This window comes from Oncorhynchus gorbuscha, linkage group LG10, assembly GCF_021184085.1.
Source record: "Oncorhynchus gorbuscha isolate QuinsamMale2020 ecotype Even-year linkage group LG10, OgorEven_v1.0, whole genome shotgun sequence".
Classification (NCBI taxonomy): domain Eukaryota; kingdom Metazoa; phylum Chordata; class Actinopteri; order Salmoniformes; family Salmonidae; genus Oncorhynchus; species Oncorhynchus gorbuscha.
In genome coordinates this window covers 86014873-86036374 of record NC_060182.1, presented here as the reverse complement: position 1 = coordinate 86036374, position 21502 = coordinate 86014873, and the positions used below count along the sequence as shown (strand labels likewise).

The 21502-nt window shown below is 46.6% G+C and overlaps 1 protein-coding gene across 12 annotated transcripts in view; it reads left to right on the top strand.

The window, feature by feature from the left end:
- gphna (gephyrin a) overlaps positions 1 to 21502 on the top strand; it is a 149919-nt gene that overhangs the window by 43189 nt on the left and 85228 nt on the right. For 7 of the 12 annotated variants that reach the window (XM_046367296.1, XM_046367291.1, XM_046367294.1 and 4 more), the window contains exons 3-9: positions 3240 to 3297; positions 3908 to 4036; positions 7840 to 8001; positions 8069 to 8242; positions 9954 to 10124; positions 11300 to 11434; positions 12496 to 12630. In XM_046367296.1, coding sequence (XP_046223252.1) covers positions 3240 to 3297; positions 3908 to 4036; positions 7840 to 8001; positions 8069 to 8242; positions 9954 to 10124; positions 11300 to 11434; positions 12496 to 12630 — 964 coding nt within the window. The remainder of the gene's footprint in view (positions 1 to 3239; positions 3298 to 3907; positions 4037 to 7839; positions 8002 to 8068; positions 8243 to 9953; positions 10125 to 11299; positions 11435 to 12495; positions 12631 to 21502) is intronic. The other 5 variants (XM_046367300.1, XM_046367301.1, XM_046367298.1 and 2 more) reach the window with 3 other exon arrangements.

Here is a 21502-nt window from a genome sequence, read left to right as displayed (position 1 = left end):
GGATGCAAATTTCTGTTTGAAAGAGCTAGCCTTTTTTTTCCTGACTGACTGTGTGTATTGGTTCCTGACTTCCCTAAACAGTTTTATATCGCAGTGACTATTCGATGCTATTGCAGTCTGTCATAGGATGTCATAGGATGTTTTTGTGCTGGTCAAGGGCAGTCAGGTCTGGAGTGAACCAACCATCTGTTCTTAGTTCTACATTTTTTGAAAGGGGCATGCTTATTTAAGATGGTGAGGAAATTACTTTTAAAGAACGACCAGGCACCCTCAACTGACGTTATGAGGTCAATATCCTTCCAGGATACCTGGACAAGGTCGATTAGAAAGGCCTGCTTGCAGAAGTGTTTTAGGGGGCGTTTGACAGTGATGAGGGGTGGTCGTTTGACCGCGGACCCATCGCGGATGCAAGCAATGAGGCAGTAATCGCTGAGATCATGATTGAAAACAGCAGAGGTGTATTTGGAGGGCAAGTTGGCCAGGATAATGTCTATGAGGGGGCCCATGTTTACGGATTTAGGGTTGTACCTGGTGGGTTCCTTGATAATTTGAGTGAGATTGAGGGCATCTATTTTAGATTGTAGGACTGCTGGGATGTTAAGCATATTCCAGTTTAGGTCACCTAACAGAACGAACTCCGAAGATAGATGGGGTGCAATCAATTCACATATGGTGTCCAGGGCACAGCTCGGAGCTGAGGGGATCTATAACAGGCGGCAACAGTGAGACTTATTTCTGGAGAGATTCATTTTTAAAAGCTCGAACTGTTTGGGCATAGACCTGGAAAGTGTGACAGAACTTTGCAAGCTATCTCTGCAGTAGATTGCAACTCCTCCCCCTTTGGCAGTTCTATCTTGACGGAAAATGTTGTAGTTGGGTATGAAAATCTCAGAATTTTTGGTGGGCTTCCTAAGCCAGGATTCAGACACGGCAAGGACATCAGTGTTGGTGGAGTGTGCTAAAGCAGTGAGTAAAACAAACTTAGGGAGTAGGCTTCTGATGTTAACATGCAAGAAACCAAGGCTTTTTCGTTCACAGAAGTCAACAAATGAGAGTGCCTGGAAACACGAAGGGCCTGGGTTAGCCTCCACATCACCCGAGGAACAGCGGAGGAGTAGGATGAGGGTACGACTAAAGGCTAGCAAAACTGGTCGTCTTGTGCGTTTGGGACGGAGAATAAAAGGAGCAGATTTCTGGGCGTGGTAAAATAGATTCAGGGCATAATGTGCAGACAGGGGTATGGTGGGGTGCAGGTACAGGTACAGTGGAGGTAAGCCCAGGCACTGAGTGATAAGAGAGGTTGCATCTCTGGACATGTGGTTATACTGGGTGAGAAAAACGCATGTGTGGGAGGTGGGACAAATGAGGTATCTAAGGCATGTACAGTGGGACTAGGGGGTCCGCAGTAAACTAAAATAATGCTAATTATCCTAAACAACAGTATACAAGGCATATTGACATTTTGAGAGAGAAATAAAACGAGGCATAAAGCAATCACAGGTGTTGATTGGGTGAGCTAGCTAAGACAACAACGGGTGGATAAGAGCGTCTGCTAAATGACTTAAATGTAAATGTAAATGTAAGACAACAACAGCTAATCAGCTAAGACAACAACAACAACAGGTAAAATGGTGGGCAGAGAGGGTCGGTTAACTACACACAGGGCCTGAGTTCGGGGCTAGGGCCGACAGATAAACAAAGTTAAACAAAGTCGAGTACCGTGATAAATGAACAGCCCAGCAGTCATCAACTATGTAGCCAAGTGATCATAGGGACCAGTGAACAGCAATAGATGGAACAGGGAAGCCGCGGGGTAGCCATTACTACGCTAGCACCCGGGAGACATGGCGCTTAAAGTTAGCAGTCCGGGGTAAGGAGAAGCGTCTGCTCCGTCGTCCGGCAAAGGCCGGTTGAGGGCACAGCTGATGGAATTACGTCTGCGGGTCAGTCGTGGTGGTACGGCTAGGCACCGTGTCGACAAAGGGACCTGGCCAAATAGCAAAATGTGTATTGTAGTTGTGGGAATTTCGTTTGCTATCCGGGAGATGCGCCTGGCTCAGGGCTAGCTTCGGGGCTAGGTCACTCAGTTGAAGATAGCTAGCTGTGATGATCAATGGTCGGCAGGAATCTGGCGTTGTCGTAGAGAAAAACAGTCAGAGGCTGGCAGGTATTATCCAGGCTAAATAAATGCATGGTGCCTGAGCAGAGGGTAAAGGCCGCTAGCAGTGGCTAACAATGACTAAATAGCTAGTAACTTAGCTAATTATCTGGCTACCTTCTGAAGAAAGTTTTGGCTATAGGGTCGAAAACAATAGCGGATCCGTGTCACATTGAGCGAGGCGGGTTACCGGAAGGTATATTTCACTTAAAATGGAAAAAGAGATTGAATAATAAATTGCAATATATACAAAAAGTAATCGAGAGGACAACAAACCACGTCTGCATCTTGGAATTCCACCTTTTTGTGTGTCTACTTTCCCTAGAAGCTGCGTACCTCACCCCAACACACAATCCACACACACAACACAAGTGGTTTCTCTGACAACTGGATTAAGGAAATCCTGATTAGTTTTGTTGAACAAATTTTCATTTTCGAATGTCTCAATTTAGCTGTGACCCACTTTGGATGGATTTCCTTTTGACAGTGGACTGAATTCCCTCTAGAATGAGGTTTTGATGGTTGTATGTTCATTGTGTTCAATATTTCCGTGTATTGTGGTTTTCACAATTTTATGATTTAAAGAGCTGAGAAAAATGATATTTTTGTCTGACTATAGTTCTGAGGGGAAGACTTCATACTGGGCTTTACTGTGTCGTTCTTGCTCTGTTGTGGTAAATACGTCTTCCACTGGTAGGCGCCAGTGGACATGATTTGTCTTTTGACTAACAGTCTCATGGCATTTTCTCAGTGAATCTCTATCACTCTCTAAAAATAGCTAAAACTGACTACTTATCGCTTTTGTCTTTAATGTCTGTTTTGGAGAGTCCATTTTCTTTGACCTGCACATACAGATGGCTCATAACTTAGAGTACAGTTCAGGATAACCCTTTTTGTCTTCCTCTCAGTTTTACCACTTCTCCTTTTACTCCCACTCCTACTTACTGTCTTTTGCTCCATATTTCTCCACTCCCCGTTTTGTTTACCTCTTCCCTCCCTCTCTCTTTCCGTCTCTAGTGAGTTTGTTGAGACTGAATATGAACTAACTATGATCTTGTTGTTTTCTGTTTCTCATCCACAGGCTTGGAGGCGTCATATCTTCCTACAAAATAGTCCCAGATGAGATTGATGAGATTAAGGTAAATATCTCCCTCCTCTATTACACTCTCCCTCTCTCTCTCTCTCTCTCTCTCTCTCTCTCTCTCTCTCTCTCTCTCTCTCTCTCTCTCTCTCTCTCTCTCGCTGTCTCTCTCTCTCTCTCTCTCTCTCGCTGTCTCTCTCTCTCTCGCTGTCTCTCTCTCTCTCGCTGTCTCTCTCTCTCTCTCGCTGTCTCTCTCTCTCTCTCGCTGTCTCTCTCTCTCTCGCTGTCTCTCTCTTGCTGTCTCTACTCTAACTGCATGCTGCCCCCTAGAGCCCACCGCAGGCTATAGTTCAAAGGTGACAGTATTTTGGATTCTCACATGTATTCTCTCACAAGGCCTACATTAAAGAGTTGTTATTGTTAGACCCTTCTGTCTTGGAAACTGTTGTCCCACACAGTGGGTGAATTTTAATGGACTTGTCCCCTCTGATCTTCTCCTCCAATGCAATTTGAGAAAGGGGAGGTGAAAAGGGAGGATGCTAGGAATCAAGGAAAGACAATTGAGATTCACCCAGCGCTTTAGTATTCTATCCTGAACCCGTGTCTGTTGTCTATATGATTGACACTGCTGCCAGCCAATGGTGTGTCTCTCTGCACTCTGTCCTCAGGAGACATTGGTGGACTGGTGTGATGAGAAGGAGCTGAACCTGATTCTGACCACCGGAGGAACAGGGTTCGCCCCCCGTGATGTCACGCCCGAGGTACATGGGGACCCCAAAGTTTGTGTTTGTGTCCATGTGAGTGGATGACTGTTGACCCTAGATCTAGTGTAAGCTGGTAGCTATGCGTGCACATGTGTGTGTTGTTTGGCACTTGCATGGTCAATGTGCATGTTTATGTAAGAGTTGTGTTTGTCAAACCATAGATTATCTTGTGTTTTGTCAGGTTTTTCATAGTACGGATAAATACATGTTTTTGTTCCACTATGTTATTTTCCATATGATGTGTTTTGCATACGTTGTCAATGTGTGTGTCATATTTTAGGGTTGAGAGAGTGTTTTATTTTATGTTTGACTCTGTGTATGTGTATGAGTGCATGTTCATTTGCTTGTGTGTGAGTGTGTGCATGTGATGCGGAGAAAGCGCTTGTGACTCCCTGGAGATTACTGCTGGCTGTGGACATTGACCCCCCCCCCCCCCTCTCTCTCTCTCTCTCTCTGTCTCTGTGTCTCTGTGTCTCTCTGTCTCTGTCTCTCTGTCTCTGTCTCTCTGTCTCTCTCTCTGTCTCTCTCTCTGTCTCTCTCTCTGTCTCTCTCTCTGTCTGTCTCTGTCTCTGTGTCTCTCTGTCTCTGTCTCTGTCTCTCTCTCTGTCTCTCTCTCTGTCTCTGTCTCTCTGTCTCTCTCTCTGTCTCTCTCTCTGTCTCTCTCTCTGTCTCTCTCTCTGTCTCTGTCTCTGTCTCTGTGTCTCTCTGTCTCTGTGTCTCTCTGTCTCTGTGTCTCTCTGTCTCTCTGTCTCTCTGTCTCTGTGTCTCTGTGTCTCTGTCTCTGTGTCTCTCTGTCTCTGTGTCTCTCTGTCTCTGTCACTCTGTCTCTCTCTCACTCTCCCCCCTCTCTCTCTTCCTCTTCTCTCTCTCCCCCTCCCTCTCTCATTCTTCACTCTCTCTCCCCCTCCCTCTCTCTCCCCCTCCCTCTCTCATTCTTCCCCCTCTCTTTGATATGTCCTTATCTTTTTCTTCTTTTTAAATAATGTGCATGTTTGAATTGTCATTCATCTCAAGGGCACACAACGTCACTTCTCTTAAACTTTGTGTGATGTTCATGTTTTTGTTATTCACCCAATGCAGATCTGATGGACCCACAACATAATTGGGGTTTTAAAACAATACAGCCATAACAATTTACACATAAATACTTATTACGTAATACTTAGATGTTGATACCAATTACAAGCATTATAGACAGCATACATGGTTAATATTTGCCATTTACCTGCTAGATCACATTTATCGATAAAGCAGCTATTTGTTGTTTTGACATGGGTGGAATAAATCATGTTTATCTTGAACAAATATAAATGAAACAAGGTTTTCATCTCTATTGATGTTTATTGCTTTGAACAGAACAAATTGGAAGGACAAATTTTACATACAGTATTTTATGGAAATGATAAATGAGCCCCATCGAACACAAATGAAGACCAATCTACACACCAAGAGGGACAGAGTTCTACTGTGTGTGGTGCAAATGTATTTCTTGTACTTGATGTATGTGTTCTGTGTCTTCCTGTTCTTCTTGGGTCCACACACATCGCATCACTTCTTCTTGTTGCTCCCGGCTGCAATCTATAATAATGGAAACATTTAGTTCAGGAATTTTACTAACATCTCACTCACTCACATATACAGTGCCTTGCAAAATGAATTCATTCCCCTTGGCGGTTTTCCTATTTTGTTTCATTACAATCTGTAATTTAAATGGATTTTTATTTGGATTTCATGTAACGGACATAAACAAAATCGTCCAAATTGGTGAAGTAAAATTTAAAAAATGACATGTTTCTAAAAAAGAAAAAACATAGAAGTGGTGTGTGTGTGTGTGTGTGTGTGTGTGTGTGTGTGTGTGTGTGTGTGTGTGTGTGTGTGTGTGTGTGTGTGTGTGTGTGTGTGTGTGTGTGTGTGTGTGTGTGTGTGTGTGTGTGTGTGTGTGTGTGTGTGTGTGTGTGTGTGTGTTTTCACCCCATTTGCTATGAAGCCCCTAAATAAGATCTGGTGCAAACAATTACCTTCAGAAGTCACATGATTAGTTAAACTGTACATCTGTGTGCAGTCTAAGTGTCACATAATCTGTCACATGATCTCAGTGTATATGCACCTGTTCTGCAACACCACTAAGCAAGTGGTACCATGAAGACCAAAGAGCTCTCCAAACAGGTCAGTGACAAAGTTGTGGAGAAGTACCGATCAGGGTTGGGTGATAAAAAAAATATCAGAAACTTTGAACATCCCACCGAGCACAGTTAAATCCATTATTAATAATAATAATAATATATAATAATATAATATAATAATAATATAATAATATATAATAATATAATAATAATAATAATATATGCCATTTAGCAGACGCTTTTATCCAAAGCGACTTACAGTCATGTGTGCATACATTCTACGTATGGGTGGTCCCGGGAATCGAACCCACTACCCTGGCGTTACAAGCGCCATGCTCTACCAACTGAGCTACAGAAGGACCAAAAATGCAAAGAACATGGCACCACAACAAACCTGCCAAGAGTGGACCACCCACAGACCAGGCAAGGAGGGCATTAATCAGAGAGGCAACAAAGAGACCAAAGATAACCCTGAAGGAGCTGCAAAGCTCCACAGCGGAGATTGGAGTATCTGTCCGTGGGACCACTGTAAGCCGTACACTCCACAGAGCTGGGCTTTATGGAAGAGTGGCCAGAAAAAAATAAGCAAACATGTTTGGTATTCGCCAAAAGGCATGTGGGAGACTCCCCAAACATATGGAAGAAGGTACTCTGGTCAGATGAGACTAAAATTGAGCTTTTTGTCCATCAAGGAAAACGCTATGTCTGGCACAAACCCAACACCTCTCATCACCCCGAGAACATCATCCCCACAGTGAAGCATGGTGGTGGCACCATCATGCTGTGGGTATGTTTTTCATCGGCAGGGACTGGGAAACTTTATTGAAGGAATGATGGATGGCGCTAAATACAGGGAAATTATTGAAGGAAACCTGTTTCAGTCATCCAGATATTTGAGACTGGGATGGAGGTTCACCTTCCAGCAGGACGTTGACCCTAAGTATACTACTAAAGCAACACTCGAGTGGTTTAAGGGCAATCATTTAAATGTCTTGGAATGGCCTAGTCAAAGCCCAGACCTCAATCCAATTGAGAATCTGTGGTATGACTTAAAGATGGATGTGTTCCCCTGGTGTACAGCAAACTTACAGGAGCAGTTTTGCCTTGAAGAATGGGCAAAAATCCCAGTGGCTAGATGTGCCAATATTATAGAGACATACCCCAAGAGACATACGCCAAGAAGCTCTAATTGCGGCAAAACGTTTTGACCTTGGGGGGGTGAATAGTTATGCATGCTCAATTTTTAAGTTTTTTAGTTGTATTTCTTGTTTGTTTCACAATACAACATGTTTTGCATCTTCAAAGTGGTAGGCATGTTGTGTAAATCAAATGATACAAACCCCCCAAAAATCTATTTCAAATCCAGTTTGTAAGGCAACAAAATAGGAAAAATGCCAAGGGGAGTGAATACTTTCGCAATCCACTGTATAATTACAGCAGGCCATGGTAGGAGAGTCAGACAAACACACATGCAACAACATCACTCACACTGTAATCTCAGCCCAGGCCTTAGTAGACGTTTTAGCCAGTTAGGCTGTAATCTCAGCCCTGGCCTTAGACCTTGTTGCCAGTTAGGCTGTAATCTCAGCCCTGGCCTTAGACCTTGTTGCCCATCCCTGACCCTGACCCTGCTGAAGGTGAATGTAATATTTGTTCAGTACTGTAACCAGTGTTCCCTTTCACTCTGTCCCTTCCTACTTCCCGATGCTGCAGGCCACCAAAGAGGTGATAGAGCGCGAGGCTCCAGGGATGGCCCTGGCTATGCTGATGGGCTCCCTTCAGGTCACACCTCTGGGCATGCTCTCCAGGCCTGTCTGTGGAATCAGAGGCAAAACCCTCATCATCAACCTACCTGGCAGCAAGAAGGGCTCACAGGTAAAATCTGGTGTGTGTGTGTGTGTGTACTCTCATTGACCTCTGACCCCTAACTCTCTTCCTACAGGAGTGTTTCCAGTTCATCCTTCCAGCTCTGCCCCACGCCATTGACCTGCTGAGGGATGCGGTTGTGAAGGTGAAGGACATCCATGAGGCTCTGGAGGACCTGCCCTCACCCCCACCGCCCCTCTCCCCACCCCTCACCCTCAACAGCATTGCCTGCACCCAGACAGAGGACAAGGTGACACTCTTTGGCTCTCCTCCATTGCGTTTGTATTTATTTTTTGAAGAAAAATCGGGTGATATACACATCACACACTGCATGATAATGAGAGGGCCTTACATGATGATGAGGACCCTACAGGATAATGATATATTCCTACATGATAATGAGAGGACCCTACATGATAATGAGATATTCCTACATAATGAGAGGACCCTATATGATAATGAGAGGGCCTTACATGATGATGAGAGGACCTTACAGGATAATGAGATGTTCCTACATGATAATGAGAGGACCCTACAGGATAATGAGATGTTCCTACATGATAATGAGAGGACCCTACAGGATAATGAGATGTTCCTACATGATAATGAGAGGACCCTACAGGATAATGAGATGTTCCTACATGATAATGAGAGGACCCTACAGGATAATGAGATGTTCCTACATGATAATGAGAGGACCCTACAGGATAATGAGATGTTTCTACATGATAATGCTCTCATTCATGATAATGAGAGGACACCCATACACGATAATGAGAGGAGGTCCCTACAAGATAATGACAGGACCCTGCATGATAATTTAGGGCTCTACATGGTAATGAGAGGATGTCCCTACATGATAATGACAGGACCCTGCATGATAATTTAGGGCCCTACATGGTAATGAGAGCAGGTCCCTACAAGATAATGAGAGGAGGTCCCTACAAGATAATGAGAGGAGGTCCCTACAAGATAATGAGAGGAGGTCCCTACAAGATAATGAGAAGAGAACCCCACAAGATAATGAGAGGAGGTCCCTACAAGATAATGAGAGGAGGTCCCTACAAGATAATGAGAGGAGGTCCCTACAAGATAATGAGAGGAGGTCCCTACAAGATAATGAGAGGAGGTCCTTACAAGATAATGAGAGGAGGTCAAGATAATGAGAGGAGGTCCTTACAAATATAATGAGAGGAGGTCCTACAAGATAATGAGAGGAGGTACAATATAATGAGAGGAGGTCCTTACAAGATAATGAGAGGAGGTCCCTACAAGATAATGAGAGGAGGTCCCTACAAGATAATGAGAGGAGGTCCTTACAAGATAATGAGAGGAGGTCCCTACAAGATAATGAGAGGAGGTCCCTACAAGATATTGAGAGGAGGTCCTTACAAGATAATGAGAGGAGGTCCCTACAAGATAATGAGAGGAGGTCCCTACAAGATAATGAGAGGAGGTCCCTACAAGATAATGAGAGGAGGTCCTTACAAGATAATGAGAGGAGGTCCTTACAAGATAATGAGAGGAGGTCCTTACAAGATAATGAGAGGAGGTCCTTACAAGATAATGAGAGGAGGTCCTTACAAGATAATGAGAGGAGGTCCTTACAAGATAATGAGAGGAGGTCCCTACAAGATAATGAGAGGAGGTCCTTACAAGATAATGAGAGGAGGTCCCTACAAGATAATGAGAGGAGGTCCCTACAAGATATTGAGAGGAGGTCCTTACAAGATATTGAGAGGAGGTAGGTCCCTACATGCTAATGAGAGGAGGTAGGACCCTACATGCTAATGAGAGGAGGTCCATACATGCTAATGAGAGGACCATACATGAAGTAAAAACGTTTATCTTAATTAATAGCTGTAGCTGCTTTTACAGTGGTTATTTTATCCATATGTTATGACATACAGCATTGTGAGTTGTGGTGTTTTCTTAATAAAGTCTATTATTATTATTATAAGGGTGTGCAGTGTGAGGATGATGATGATGATGATGAGGATGATGAGAAGATGAAGGACAGATGCTTGGTGTCCACCGAGGACCACCACGCCCACCACCACCACCACACCCACTCCCACTCCCACTCCCACGGACACAACTCACACATCACCGCCGCCGCCATCGCTGCCAAGGTAAACACACAATGGTCTGTTGCTGTTTCTCATGTTAGAATCCTCAAGTTAACTTCAACATGGATATTTCAGCCCAGAAGTTCTTTATAAAATGAATTATGATCATTTGACCCAGAGAAAAGAAGGGAAATCTAGCAGAAATAGAGGGATAGATGAAGAGGAAAAGAGGAAGATGAATGGGTGGAGAGGAAAATGGAGAGTGAGGGATAAGAGAGGAAGAATGGAGCAAGGTCTCAGAATGCATGTATTGTGTTTGCTGCATTAGAAACCAATCTCCCTGTTCACTGCATTACTGCACGTGTGCTGAGCCTTCATTTTGATACAGCAGTACGTCAGTGTGTGTGTTTACCTGTCGTGTGTGTGTGTGTGTGTGTGTGTGTGTGTGTGTGTGTGTGTGTGTGTGTGTGTGTGTGTGTGTGTGTGTGTGTGTGTGTGTGTGTGTGTGTGTGTGTGTGTGTGTGTGTGTGTGTGTGTGTGTGTGTGTGTGTGTGTGTGCGTGTGAGTATATGCCTGTGTGTATATGCCTGGGTGTATATGCCTGGGTGTATATGCCTGGGTGTATATGCCTGGGTGTATATGCCTGGGTGTATATGCCTGGGTGTATATGCCTGGGTGTATATGCCTGGGTGTATATGCGTGTGTGTATATGCCTGTGAGTATATGCCTGTGAGTATATGCGTGTGTGTATATGCCGTGTGTGTATATGCGTGTGTGTATATGCCTGTGTGTATATGCCTGTGTGTATATGCCTGTGTGTATATGCGTGTGTGTATATGCCTGGGTGTATATGCGTGTGTGTATATGCGTGTGTGTATATGCGTGTGTGTATATGCCTGGGTGTATATGCCTGTGTGTATATGCGTGTGTGTATATGCGTGGGTGTATATGCGTGTGTGTATATGCCTGTGTGTATATGCGTGTGTGTATATGCCTGGGTGTATATGCCTGTGTGTATATGCCTGGGTGTATATGCCTGTGTGTATATGCCTGGTGTATATGCCTGGTGTGTATATGCCTGGTTGTATATGCCTGGGTGTATATGCCTGGGTGTATATGCCTGGGTGTATATGCCTGTGTGTATATGCCTGTGTGTATATGCGTGTGTGTATATGCGTGTGTGCGTGCCTATTATGTGTGTATTCATGTTTCATCCTGTGTTGACCATCCATCACCAGAAGGGGAAGCCCCAGCACCATAACCATGCTGTTGTCATGGCTAAAGGTAGCCACTATCTACCTGGTCTGGTATCTAACCTCCCCCCTGCCCCACCTCATTACACCTGCTCCTGCTCTGGAGACCAGCCGGTAACGGTAAGACCCCTCAAATCTGCCCACCCACCCTCGTGTCACACGTCGCTCCTACACCACATACCACTGTACTCTGCACCCCACCCATCCCATAATTCCTCCCTGCAAACTTGAACACCATGTAACACCAGGTACACCATGTGTACCATGTAAAAGTGCTCGATCCCGTCCTCTCCCCGAGGAGAGGAATCTTAGGAGGTGAGGAATGAATAAGGACTTTTGAGATTCAGGCCATCTTGTATAGGTCATGACGGGTGGTGTATCGCTAGGTGTAGCCCGGACAGTGTTATTAGCGCTAGCTGAGTTAGCTTGTGTTGCTAATTAGTGGAGTGGGGTTCAGTGCTGGGCTGCCAGTAAAGCCTATGGGCCCACTAGCACCGCTCAAATGAGCCGTGCGGATCACAGTCGCAGATCCACACATCCACAGCAGCAGCCCTGGGGGGAAACTGTGGGCCTGCCTGGCCTGTCTGTCTCCTCACAGGCTCACACTCAGGCTCACACTCGCACTGCAGCCATACACACACACACACACACACACACACACACACACACACACACACACACACACACACACACACACACACACACACACACACACACACACACACACACACACACACACACACACACACACACACACACACACACACACACACACACACAGAGTTTAACATGCATCTGGAACTAGTGTTTAATGATGTTTAGAATGTATTTATATTGTTACAGTTATTACAAAAGTCTACCTGGCCAATCAGAAAACAAATGACTGACTGGCCAGACTGACTGACCAATCTGTGTGTGCTTTCGAGGTGTCTTTTATCTGTGTGTGTTATAGTAGAGATTACAGTGCTGTTTGTACACTCCGCTTTCCTCTCATTTACTGTGTGAGGATAAGATAACTACTTGTGTGTGTTGTAGATATTGCTTACCCGCTCTCTTTTGTGTGTGTGTGTGTGTGTGTGTGTGTGTGTGTGTGTGTGTGTGTGTGTGTGTGTGTGTGTGTGTGTGTGTGTGTGTGTGTGTGTGGTAGTAAATATAACTAGATATATCTTCTCTCTTCATAGATCCCAGACAGCATAATCTCTAGGGGTGTGCAGGTTCTTCCCAGAGACACAACTTCTCTGAGCACCACGCCCTCCGAGTCGCCACGCGCCCAGGCCACCTCGCGCCTCTCCACTGCCTCCTGCCCCACACCCAAAGTAAGACACCTCTAACTGTTCTTAAACCTACCCCACTGCCCATCCATCTACCCCTCCACCTCCCCCTGCCACTCACCTGGCCACTCACCCTGACATGCCGAGTCCTCTCACATCCTAACACTACCCTCCCTCCTTCCACCTGGCTGCTGCCTCCCCCTCACTCTGACCCAACAAGGCTTGGAGGTGGAGGCCTATTGCTTCTTGACTCCCTCCCTCTCCTCTCCTCCATGGGTTTAGGGGAGGTCATTTTTTGGATCCCTTTGGTTCTGTAACTCTGAGATCATGTCCAGTATGTTGTCCGTTAATTGGGTGGAATTACAGGCTCCTCCTCCTAACCTCGATTCCATCCTATCCCCATACTTTAACATTTGAACATTTTATTTCCTGACTGTAGAAACGTCCTGTGATTGGTCACAGCACTCAGAGGGTTCGGACGAATGACTTCTGCTGGAGTGTCCAGTTCAGTATTTTGATTGACAGGTTGTTTATATCAGTTTCAAACTGCACTGTGGCCATGGAAACAAACAAACCAGACATACATAGTGCTGCTGTTCATGTCCTAACACTACCTGTGTTCTATTCCTCACAATGTTGCTGAGCGAACAGAGAGGGGGAGTGGTAGGAGAAAGAGGAGAGGGGGTGTAACTTGACTAGATCAGACTAGAGAGAGGAGGTGTAACTTGACTAGATCAGACTGGAGAGAGGAGGTGTAACTTGACTAGATCAGACTGGTGGGAGGAGAGGATGTGTAACTTGACAAGATCAGACTGGTGGGAGGAGAGGAGGTGTAACTTGACTAGATCATACTGGTGGGAGGAGAGGATGTGTAACTTGACAAGATCAGACTGGTGGGAGGAGAGGAGGTGTAACTTGACTAGACCAGACTGGTGGGAGGAGAGGAGGTGTAACTTGACTAGACCAGACTGGTGGGAGGAGAGGAGGTGTAACTTGACAAGATCAGACTGGTGGGAGGAGACGAGGTGTAACTTGACAATATCAGACTGGTGGTAGGAGAGGAGGTGTAACTTGACTAGACCAGACTGGTGGGAGTAGGTGTAACTTGACTAGATCAGACTAGAGAGAGGAGGTGTAACTTGACTAGATCAGACTGGTGGGAGTAAGTGTAACTTGGCTAGATCAGACTGGTGGGAGGAGAGGAGCTATAACTTGACTAGATCAGACTGGTGGGCGTAGGTGTAACTTGACTAGATCAGACTGGTGGGAGGAGAGGAGGTGTAACTTGACTAGACCAGACTGGTGGGAGGAGAGGATGTGTAACTTGACAAGATCAGACTGGTGGGAGGAGAGGAGGTGTAACTTGACTAGACCAGACTGGTGGGAGGAGAGGGGTGTAACTTGACAAGATCAGACTGGTGGGAGGAGAGGAGGTGTAACTTGACTAGACCAGACTGGTGGGAGGAGAGGAGGTGTAACTTGACAAGATCAGACTGGTGGGAGGAGAGGAGGTGTAACTTGACAAGATCAGACTGGTGGGAGGAGAGGAGGTGTAACTTGACTAGATCAGACTGGTGGGAGTAAGTGTAACTTGGCTAGATCAGACTGGTGGGAGGAGAGGAGGTATAACTTGACTAGATCAGACTGGTGGGAGGAGAGGAGGTGTAACTTGACTAGATCAGACTGGTGGGAGGAGAGGAGGTGTAACTTGACAAGATCAGACTGGTGGGAGGAGAGGAGGTGTAACTTGACTAGACCAGACTGGTGGGAGGAGAGGAGGGGTAACTTGACAAGATCAGACTGGTGGGAGGAGAGGAGGTGTAACTTGACAAGATCAGACTGGTGGTAGGAGAGGAGGTGTAACTTGACAAGATCAGACTGGTGGTAGGAGAGGAGGTGTAACTTGACTAGATCAGACTAGAGAGAGGAGGTGTAACTTGACTAGATCAGACTGGAGAGAGGAGGTGTAACTTTACTAGATCAGACTGGAGAGAGGAGGTGTAACTTGACAAGATCAGACTAGTGGGAGGAGAGGAGATGTAACTTGACTAGATCAGACTGGTGGGAGGAGAGGAGGTGTAACTTGACTAGATCAGACTGGTGGGAGTAAGTGTAACTTGGCTAGATCAGACTGGTGGGAGGAGAGGAGGTATAACTTGACTAGATCAGACTGGTGGGAGGAGAGGAGGTGTAACTTGACTAGATCAGACTGGTGGGAGGAGAGGAGGTGTAACTTGACAAGATCAGACTGGTGGGAGGAGAGGAGGTGTAACTTGACTAGACCAGACTGGTGGGAGGAGAGGAGGTGTAACTTGACAAGATCAGACTGGTGGGAGGAGAGGAGGTGTAACTTGACAAGATCAGACTGGTGGTAGGAGAGGAGGTGTAACTTGACTAGACCAGACTGGTGGGAGTAGGTGTAACTTGACTAGATCAGACTAGAGAGAGGAGGTGTAACTTTACTAGATCAGACTGGAGAGAGGAGGTGTAACTTGACAAGATCAGACTGGTGGGAGGAGAGGAGGTGTAACTTGACTAGATCAGACTGGTGGGAGGAGAGGAGATGTAACTTGACTAGATCAGACTGGTGGGAGGAGGTGTAACTTGACTAGATCAGACTGGTGAGGTGTTCCATTGGGGAAGGCTGTATCTGTCTCCACATGGTGAGGTGTTCTATAGGGGAAGGCTGTATCTGTCTCCACCTGGTGAGGTGTTCCATAGGGGAAGGCTGTATCTGTCTCCACATGGTGAGGTGTTCCATAGGGGAAGGCTGTATCTGTCTCCACATGGTGAGGTGTTCCATAGGGGAAGGCTGTATCTGTCTCCACCACATGGTGAGGTGTTCCATAGGGGAAGGCTGTATCTGTCTCCACCTGGTGAGGTGTTCCATAGGGGAAGGCTGTATCTGTCTCCACATGGTGAGGTGTTCTATAGGGGAAGGCTGTATCTGTCTCCACATGGTGAGGTGTTCCATAGGGGAGGGCTGGATCTGTCTCCACATGGTGAGTTGTTCCATAGGGGAAGGCTGTATCTGTCTCCACATGGTGAGGTGTTCCATAGGGGAAGGCTGTATCTGTCTCCACATGGTGAGGTGTTCCATAGGGGAAGGCTGTATCTGTCTCCACATGGTGAGGTGTTCCATAGGGGAAGGCTGTATCTGTCTCCACATGGTGAGGTGTTCCATAGGGGAAGGCTGTATCTGTCTCCACATGGTGAGGTGTTCCATAGGGGAAGGCTGTATCTGTCTCCACATGGTGAGGTGTTCCATAGGGGAAGGCTGTATCTGTCTCCACATGGTGAGGTCTTCCATTGGGGAAGGCTATCATCTCGGTATGAACAAAAATGTGTGTATTAATCAACATTTTATTTGTCACATGCTTCATAAACAACAGGTGTACGTACGCTAACTGTGAAATGCTTCATAAACAACAGGTGTACGTACGCTAACTATGAAATGCTTGCAGGCCCTTCCCAACAATGCAGAGAGAAAAATAACAACACCAGGAATAAGTCCAAGATGAGTGATAATAACTTGGCTGTATACACGGGGGGCCAGTACTGAGTTGAGTGCAGGGTTACAAGGTAATTGAGGTAGCCCTAGGAGTAGCCCTAACCCTGTCCTACAGTAGCCCTAACCCTGTCCTACAGTAGCCCTAACCCTGTCCTACAGTAGCCCTAACCCTGTCCTACAGTAGCCCTAACCCTGTCCTACAGTAGCCCTAACCCTAACCCTGTCCTACAGTAGCCCTAACCCTGTCCTACAGTAGCCCTAACCCTGTCCTACAGTAGCCCTAACCCTAACCCTGTCCTACAGTAGCCCTAACCCTGTCCTACAGTAGCCCTAACCCTAACCCTGTCCTACAGTAGCCCTAACCCTGTCCTACAGTAGCCCTAACCCTGTCCTACAGTATCCCTAACCCTGTCCTACAGTAACCCTAACCCTGTCCTACAGTAGCCCTAACCCTGTCCTACAGTAGCCCTAACCCTAACCCTGTCCTACAGTAGCCCTAACCCTGTCCTACAGTAGACCTAACCCTGTCCTACAGTAGCCCTAACCCTGTCCTACAGTAGCACTAACCTACAGTAGCCCTAACCCTGTCCTACAGTAGCCCTAACCCTGTCCTACAGTAGCCCTAACCCTGTCCTACAGTAGCCCTAACCCTGTCCTACAGTAGCCCTAACCCTAACCCTGTCCTACAGTAGCCCTAACCCTGTCCTACAGTAGCCCTAACCCTAACCCTGTCCTACAGTAGCCCTAACCCTGTCCTACAGTAGCCCTAACCCTGTCCTACAGTAGCCCTAACCCTGTCCTACAGTAGCCCTAACCCTAACCCTGTCCTACAGTAGCCCTAACCCTGTCCTACAGTAGCCCTAACCCTGTCCTACAGTAGCCCTAACCCTAACCCTGTCCTACAGTAGCCCTAACCCTGTCCTACAGTAGCCCTAACCCTGTCCTACAGTAGCCCTAACCCTGTCCTACAGTAACCCTAACCCTGTCCTACAGTAGCCCTAACCCTGTCCTACAGTAAACCTAACCCTGTCCTACAGTAGCCCTAACCCTGTCCTACATTAGCCCTAACCCTGTCCTACAGTAGCACTAACCCTAACCCTGTCCTACAGTAGCCCTAACCCTGTCCTACAGTAGCCCTAACCCTAACCCTGTCCTACAGTAGCCCTAACCCTAACCCTGTCCTACAGTAGCCCTAACCTGGTCCTACAGTAGCCCTAACCCTGTCCTACAGTAACCCTAACCCTGTCCTACAGTAGCCCTAACCCCGTCCTACAGTAGCCCTAACCCTGTCCTGCAGTAGCCCTAACCCTGTCCTACAGTAGCCCTAACCCTAACCCTGTCCTACAGTAGCCCTAACCCTAACCCTGTCCTACAGTAGCCCTAACCCTAACCCTGTCCTACAGTAGCCCTAACACTGTCCTACAGTAGCCCTAACCCTAACCCTGTCCTACAGTAGCCCTAACCCTGTCCTACAGTAGCCCTAACCCTGTCCTACAGTAGCCCTAACCCTGTCCTACAGTAGCCCTAACCCTGTCCTACAGTAGCCCTAACCCTGTCCTACAGTAGCCCTAACCCTGTCCTACAGTAGCCCTAACCCTGTCCTACAGTAGCCCTAACCCTGTCCTACAGTAGCCCTAACCCTGTCCTACAGTAGCCCTAACCCTGTCCTACAGTAGCCCTAACCCTGTCCTACAGTAGCCCTAACCCTGTCCTACAGTAGCCCTAACCCTAACCCTGTCCTACAGTAACCCTAACCCTGTCTCTAGCTTCTCTGACATGGTGTTTTTTAAACAGAGGCTGTCAACAGTGATTGACACAGGGAGACACTGGGAAAAGAGAAGCCTGGTCTCGTGGGAACCAGGGGTGAAACAAGAAATACTGTATGCAGAGCGTGTTGGATGGTTTGTCTGCTCAAGGGCAGTCCTTCTCTCACCTGTGTTTGGCTAGAACATTTATATACTGTGTGTGTGTGTGTGTGTGTGTGTGTGTGTGTGTGTGTGTGTGTGTGTGTGTGTGTGTGTGTGTGTGTGTGTGTGTGTGTGTGTGTGTGTGTGTGTGTGTGTGTGTGTGTGTGTGTGTGTGTGTGTGTGTGTAGTATAATGTACAGCGGTAGATTCGGCATGCCAACAAATTATAGAGAGAGAAAGAGAGGCATGTGGAGGAGAAAGAAACAGAGATGAGGGAGAGATATATAAGGGAGAGATATATAAGGGAGAGATATATAAGGGAGAGAGAGAGGGATTTGAGAGCGGGAGAGATATGAGCGAGAGAAACGACATATGAGCATGACAAATAGGGACAAGGTCTTCCACTCTGAAACAGTCCCTGTGATTAAAGAGTTTCTATTCTACATATTTACAGTATCAGCCTTGTGCAGCCACAGACCCTTGTAGACCTTAACACTCCTACGCACACATCTGATACTCTATCACACACTGTCTCATAAAACACCTGTGTGTGTGTGTGTTAGCCAGCTGGTCCACTTGGTGGGAAATAGTCCTCAGTGCTTAATGAAGGCTGGGATAGAGGGGAATAGTCCTCAGTGCTTAATGAAGGCTGGGATAGAGGGGAATAGTCCTCAGTGCTTAATGAAGGCTGGGATAGAGGGGAATAGTCCTCAGTGCTTAATGTAGGCTGGGATAGAGGGGAATAGTCCTCAGTGCTTAATGAAGGCTGGGATAGAGGGGAATAGTCCTCAGTGCTTAATGGATGCTGGGATAGAGGGGAATAGTCCTCAGTGCTTAATGAAGGCTGGGATAGAGGGGAATAGTCCTCAGTGCTTAATGAAGGCTGGGATAGAGGGGAATAGTCCTCAGTGCTTAATGTAGGCTGGGATAGAGGGGATTAGTCCTCAGTGCTTAATGAAGGCTGGGATAGAGGGGAATAGTCCTCAGTGCTTACTGGAGGCTGGGATAGAGGGGAATAGTCCTCAGTGCTTAATGGAGGCTGGGATAGAGGGGAATAGTCCTCAGTGCTTAATGAAGGCTGGGATAGAGGGGATTAGTCCTCAGTGCTTAATGGAGGCTGGGACAGAGGGGAATAGTCCTCAGTGCTTAATGTAGGCTGGGATAGAGGGGATTAGTCCTCAGTGCTTAATGGAGGCTGGGATAGAGGGGAATAGTCCTCAGTGCTTAATGTAGGCTGGGATAGAGGGGGAATAGTCCTCAGTGCTTAATGGAGGCTGGGATAGAGGGGGAATAGTCCTCAGTGCTTAATGGAGGCTGGGATAGAGGGGAATAGTCCTCAGTGCTTAATGGAGGCTGGGATAGAGGGGAATAGTCCTCAGTGCTTAATGGAGGCTGGGATAGAGGGGAATAGTCCTCAGTGCTTAATGGAGGCTGGGATAGAGGGGAATAGTCCTCAGTGCTTAATGGAGGCTGGGATAGAGGGGAATAGTCCTCAGTGCTTAATGGAGGCTGGGATAGAGGGGAATAGTCCTCAGTGCTTAATGGAGGCTGGGATAGAGGGGAATAGTCCTCAGTGCTTACTGTATATGGGAAGAAGAGAATCCATCTGGCATCGGTTTCTCTACATATATCTAAACTCTGCAAAAAAATAAACGTCCCTTTTTCAGCAGTGTTTCAAAAATAATTCGTAAAAATCCAAATAACTTCACAGATCTTCATTGTAAAGGGTTTAAACTCTGTTTCCCCTGCTTGTTCAATGAATCATAAGCAATTAATGAACATGCACCTGTGGAATGGTCGTTAAGACACTAACATCTTACAGACAGTAGGCAATTAAGGTCACAGTTATGAAAACTTAGGACACTAAAGAGGCCTTTCTATTGACTCTGAAAAACTCCAAAAGAAAGATGCCCAGGGTCCCTGCTCATCTGCGTGAACGTGCCTTAGGCATGCTGCAAGGAGGCATGAGGACTGCAGATGTGGCCAGGGCAATAAATTGCAATGTCCATACCTCGCAGTGGCAGACCACGTGTAGCAACACCTGCACAGGATCAGTACATCCGAACATCACACCTGCGGGACAGGTACAGGATGGCAACAACAGCTGCCCGAGTTACACCAGGAATTCACAATTCCTCCATCAGTGCTCAAACTGTCCGCAATAGGCTGAGAGAGACTGGACTGATGGCTTGTAGGCCTGTTGTCTGGTGAGGACCTGCCTTACATCATCGGCAACAACATCGCCTATGGGTACAAACCCACCGTCGATGGACCAGACAGGACTGGCAAAAAGTGCCCTTCACTGACGAGTCGCGGTTTTGTCTCACCAGGGGTGATGGTCGGATTTGCGTTTATCGTTGAAGGAGTGCTACAACGAGGCCTGCACTCTGGAGTGTGATCGATTTGGGGGTGGAGGGTCTGTCATGGTCTGGTGTGGTGTGTCAATCACAGCATCATGGGACTGAGCTTGTTGTTATTCCAGGCAATCTCAACGCTGTGCATTACAGGGAAGACATCCTCCTCCCTCATGTGGTACCCTTCCTGCAGGCTCCTCCTGACATGACCCTCCAGCATGACAACGCCACCAGTCACACTGCTCGTTCTGTGAGTGATTTCCTGCAAGACAGGAATGCCAGCGTTCCGCCATGGCCAGTGAGGAGCCTGGATCTCAATCCTATTGAGCACGTCTGGGAACTTGCAGGTGCCTTGGTGGAAGAGTGGGGTAACATTGACATGACTGACCAGTGGCTCAATGCTGTGGATAATGACAGGTTTGTGGGTGTACTATTTTTATATTTTAGTGCTGCTTTTTATTTAGTGGGTCATGAAATAATTTTGACAAAAGTAATTCATTATGGTTTTAAGGAGGTAGCATTGAATTTGGAACAGTCATATCGAACTGACAGGAAACAGTCCACCTATAACAATGGTTCATTTTCTTCCCTTCATGCTTTAAACTGTGGAATACCGCAGGGCAGTTGCCTTGGGCCACTTCTTTACCTAATATATACCAAAAACCTTCCTTATAGCTTATCTGAAACTCAAGCTACTGTATTTGCAGATGCTCCTACCATTTATACAGCAAGACAATCAGTTCAACAGGTACAGCAAGCTCTACAAGTAGATTTGGAAAATGTCAGGAGTGGGTTTGCAGGAACAATCTTGTTTTGTTGAACACCAAGAAAACCAAGGTTATCTTGGTCTTTTCCACCAGGAAAAGGCCAACACAGCGTGAGATACAATTAGGTATGGGAGGAGTACAAATTGAAGAAGTGGCAGAAACCAAACTACGAGGAGTGCAGCTAGACAACTGCTTATCATGGTCATCTCAAATAACTCATCTCTGTAAAAATATTATTAAAACAGCAGGCAGGATCAGAAGGATAGCTACATATTTACCAGGAAAGATACTTAAGCAAACAACCCAAGCATGAATTGGGAGTCAGGTGAACTACTGTTCTGTGGTTTGAGGAAATGCATCAGCAAGTGACATTAGGAG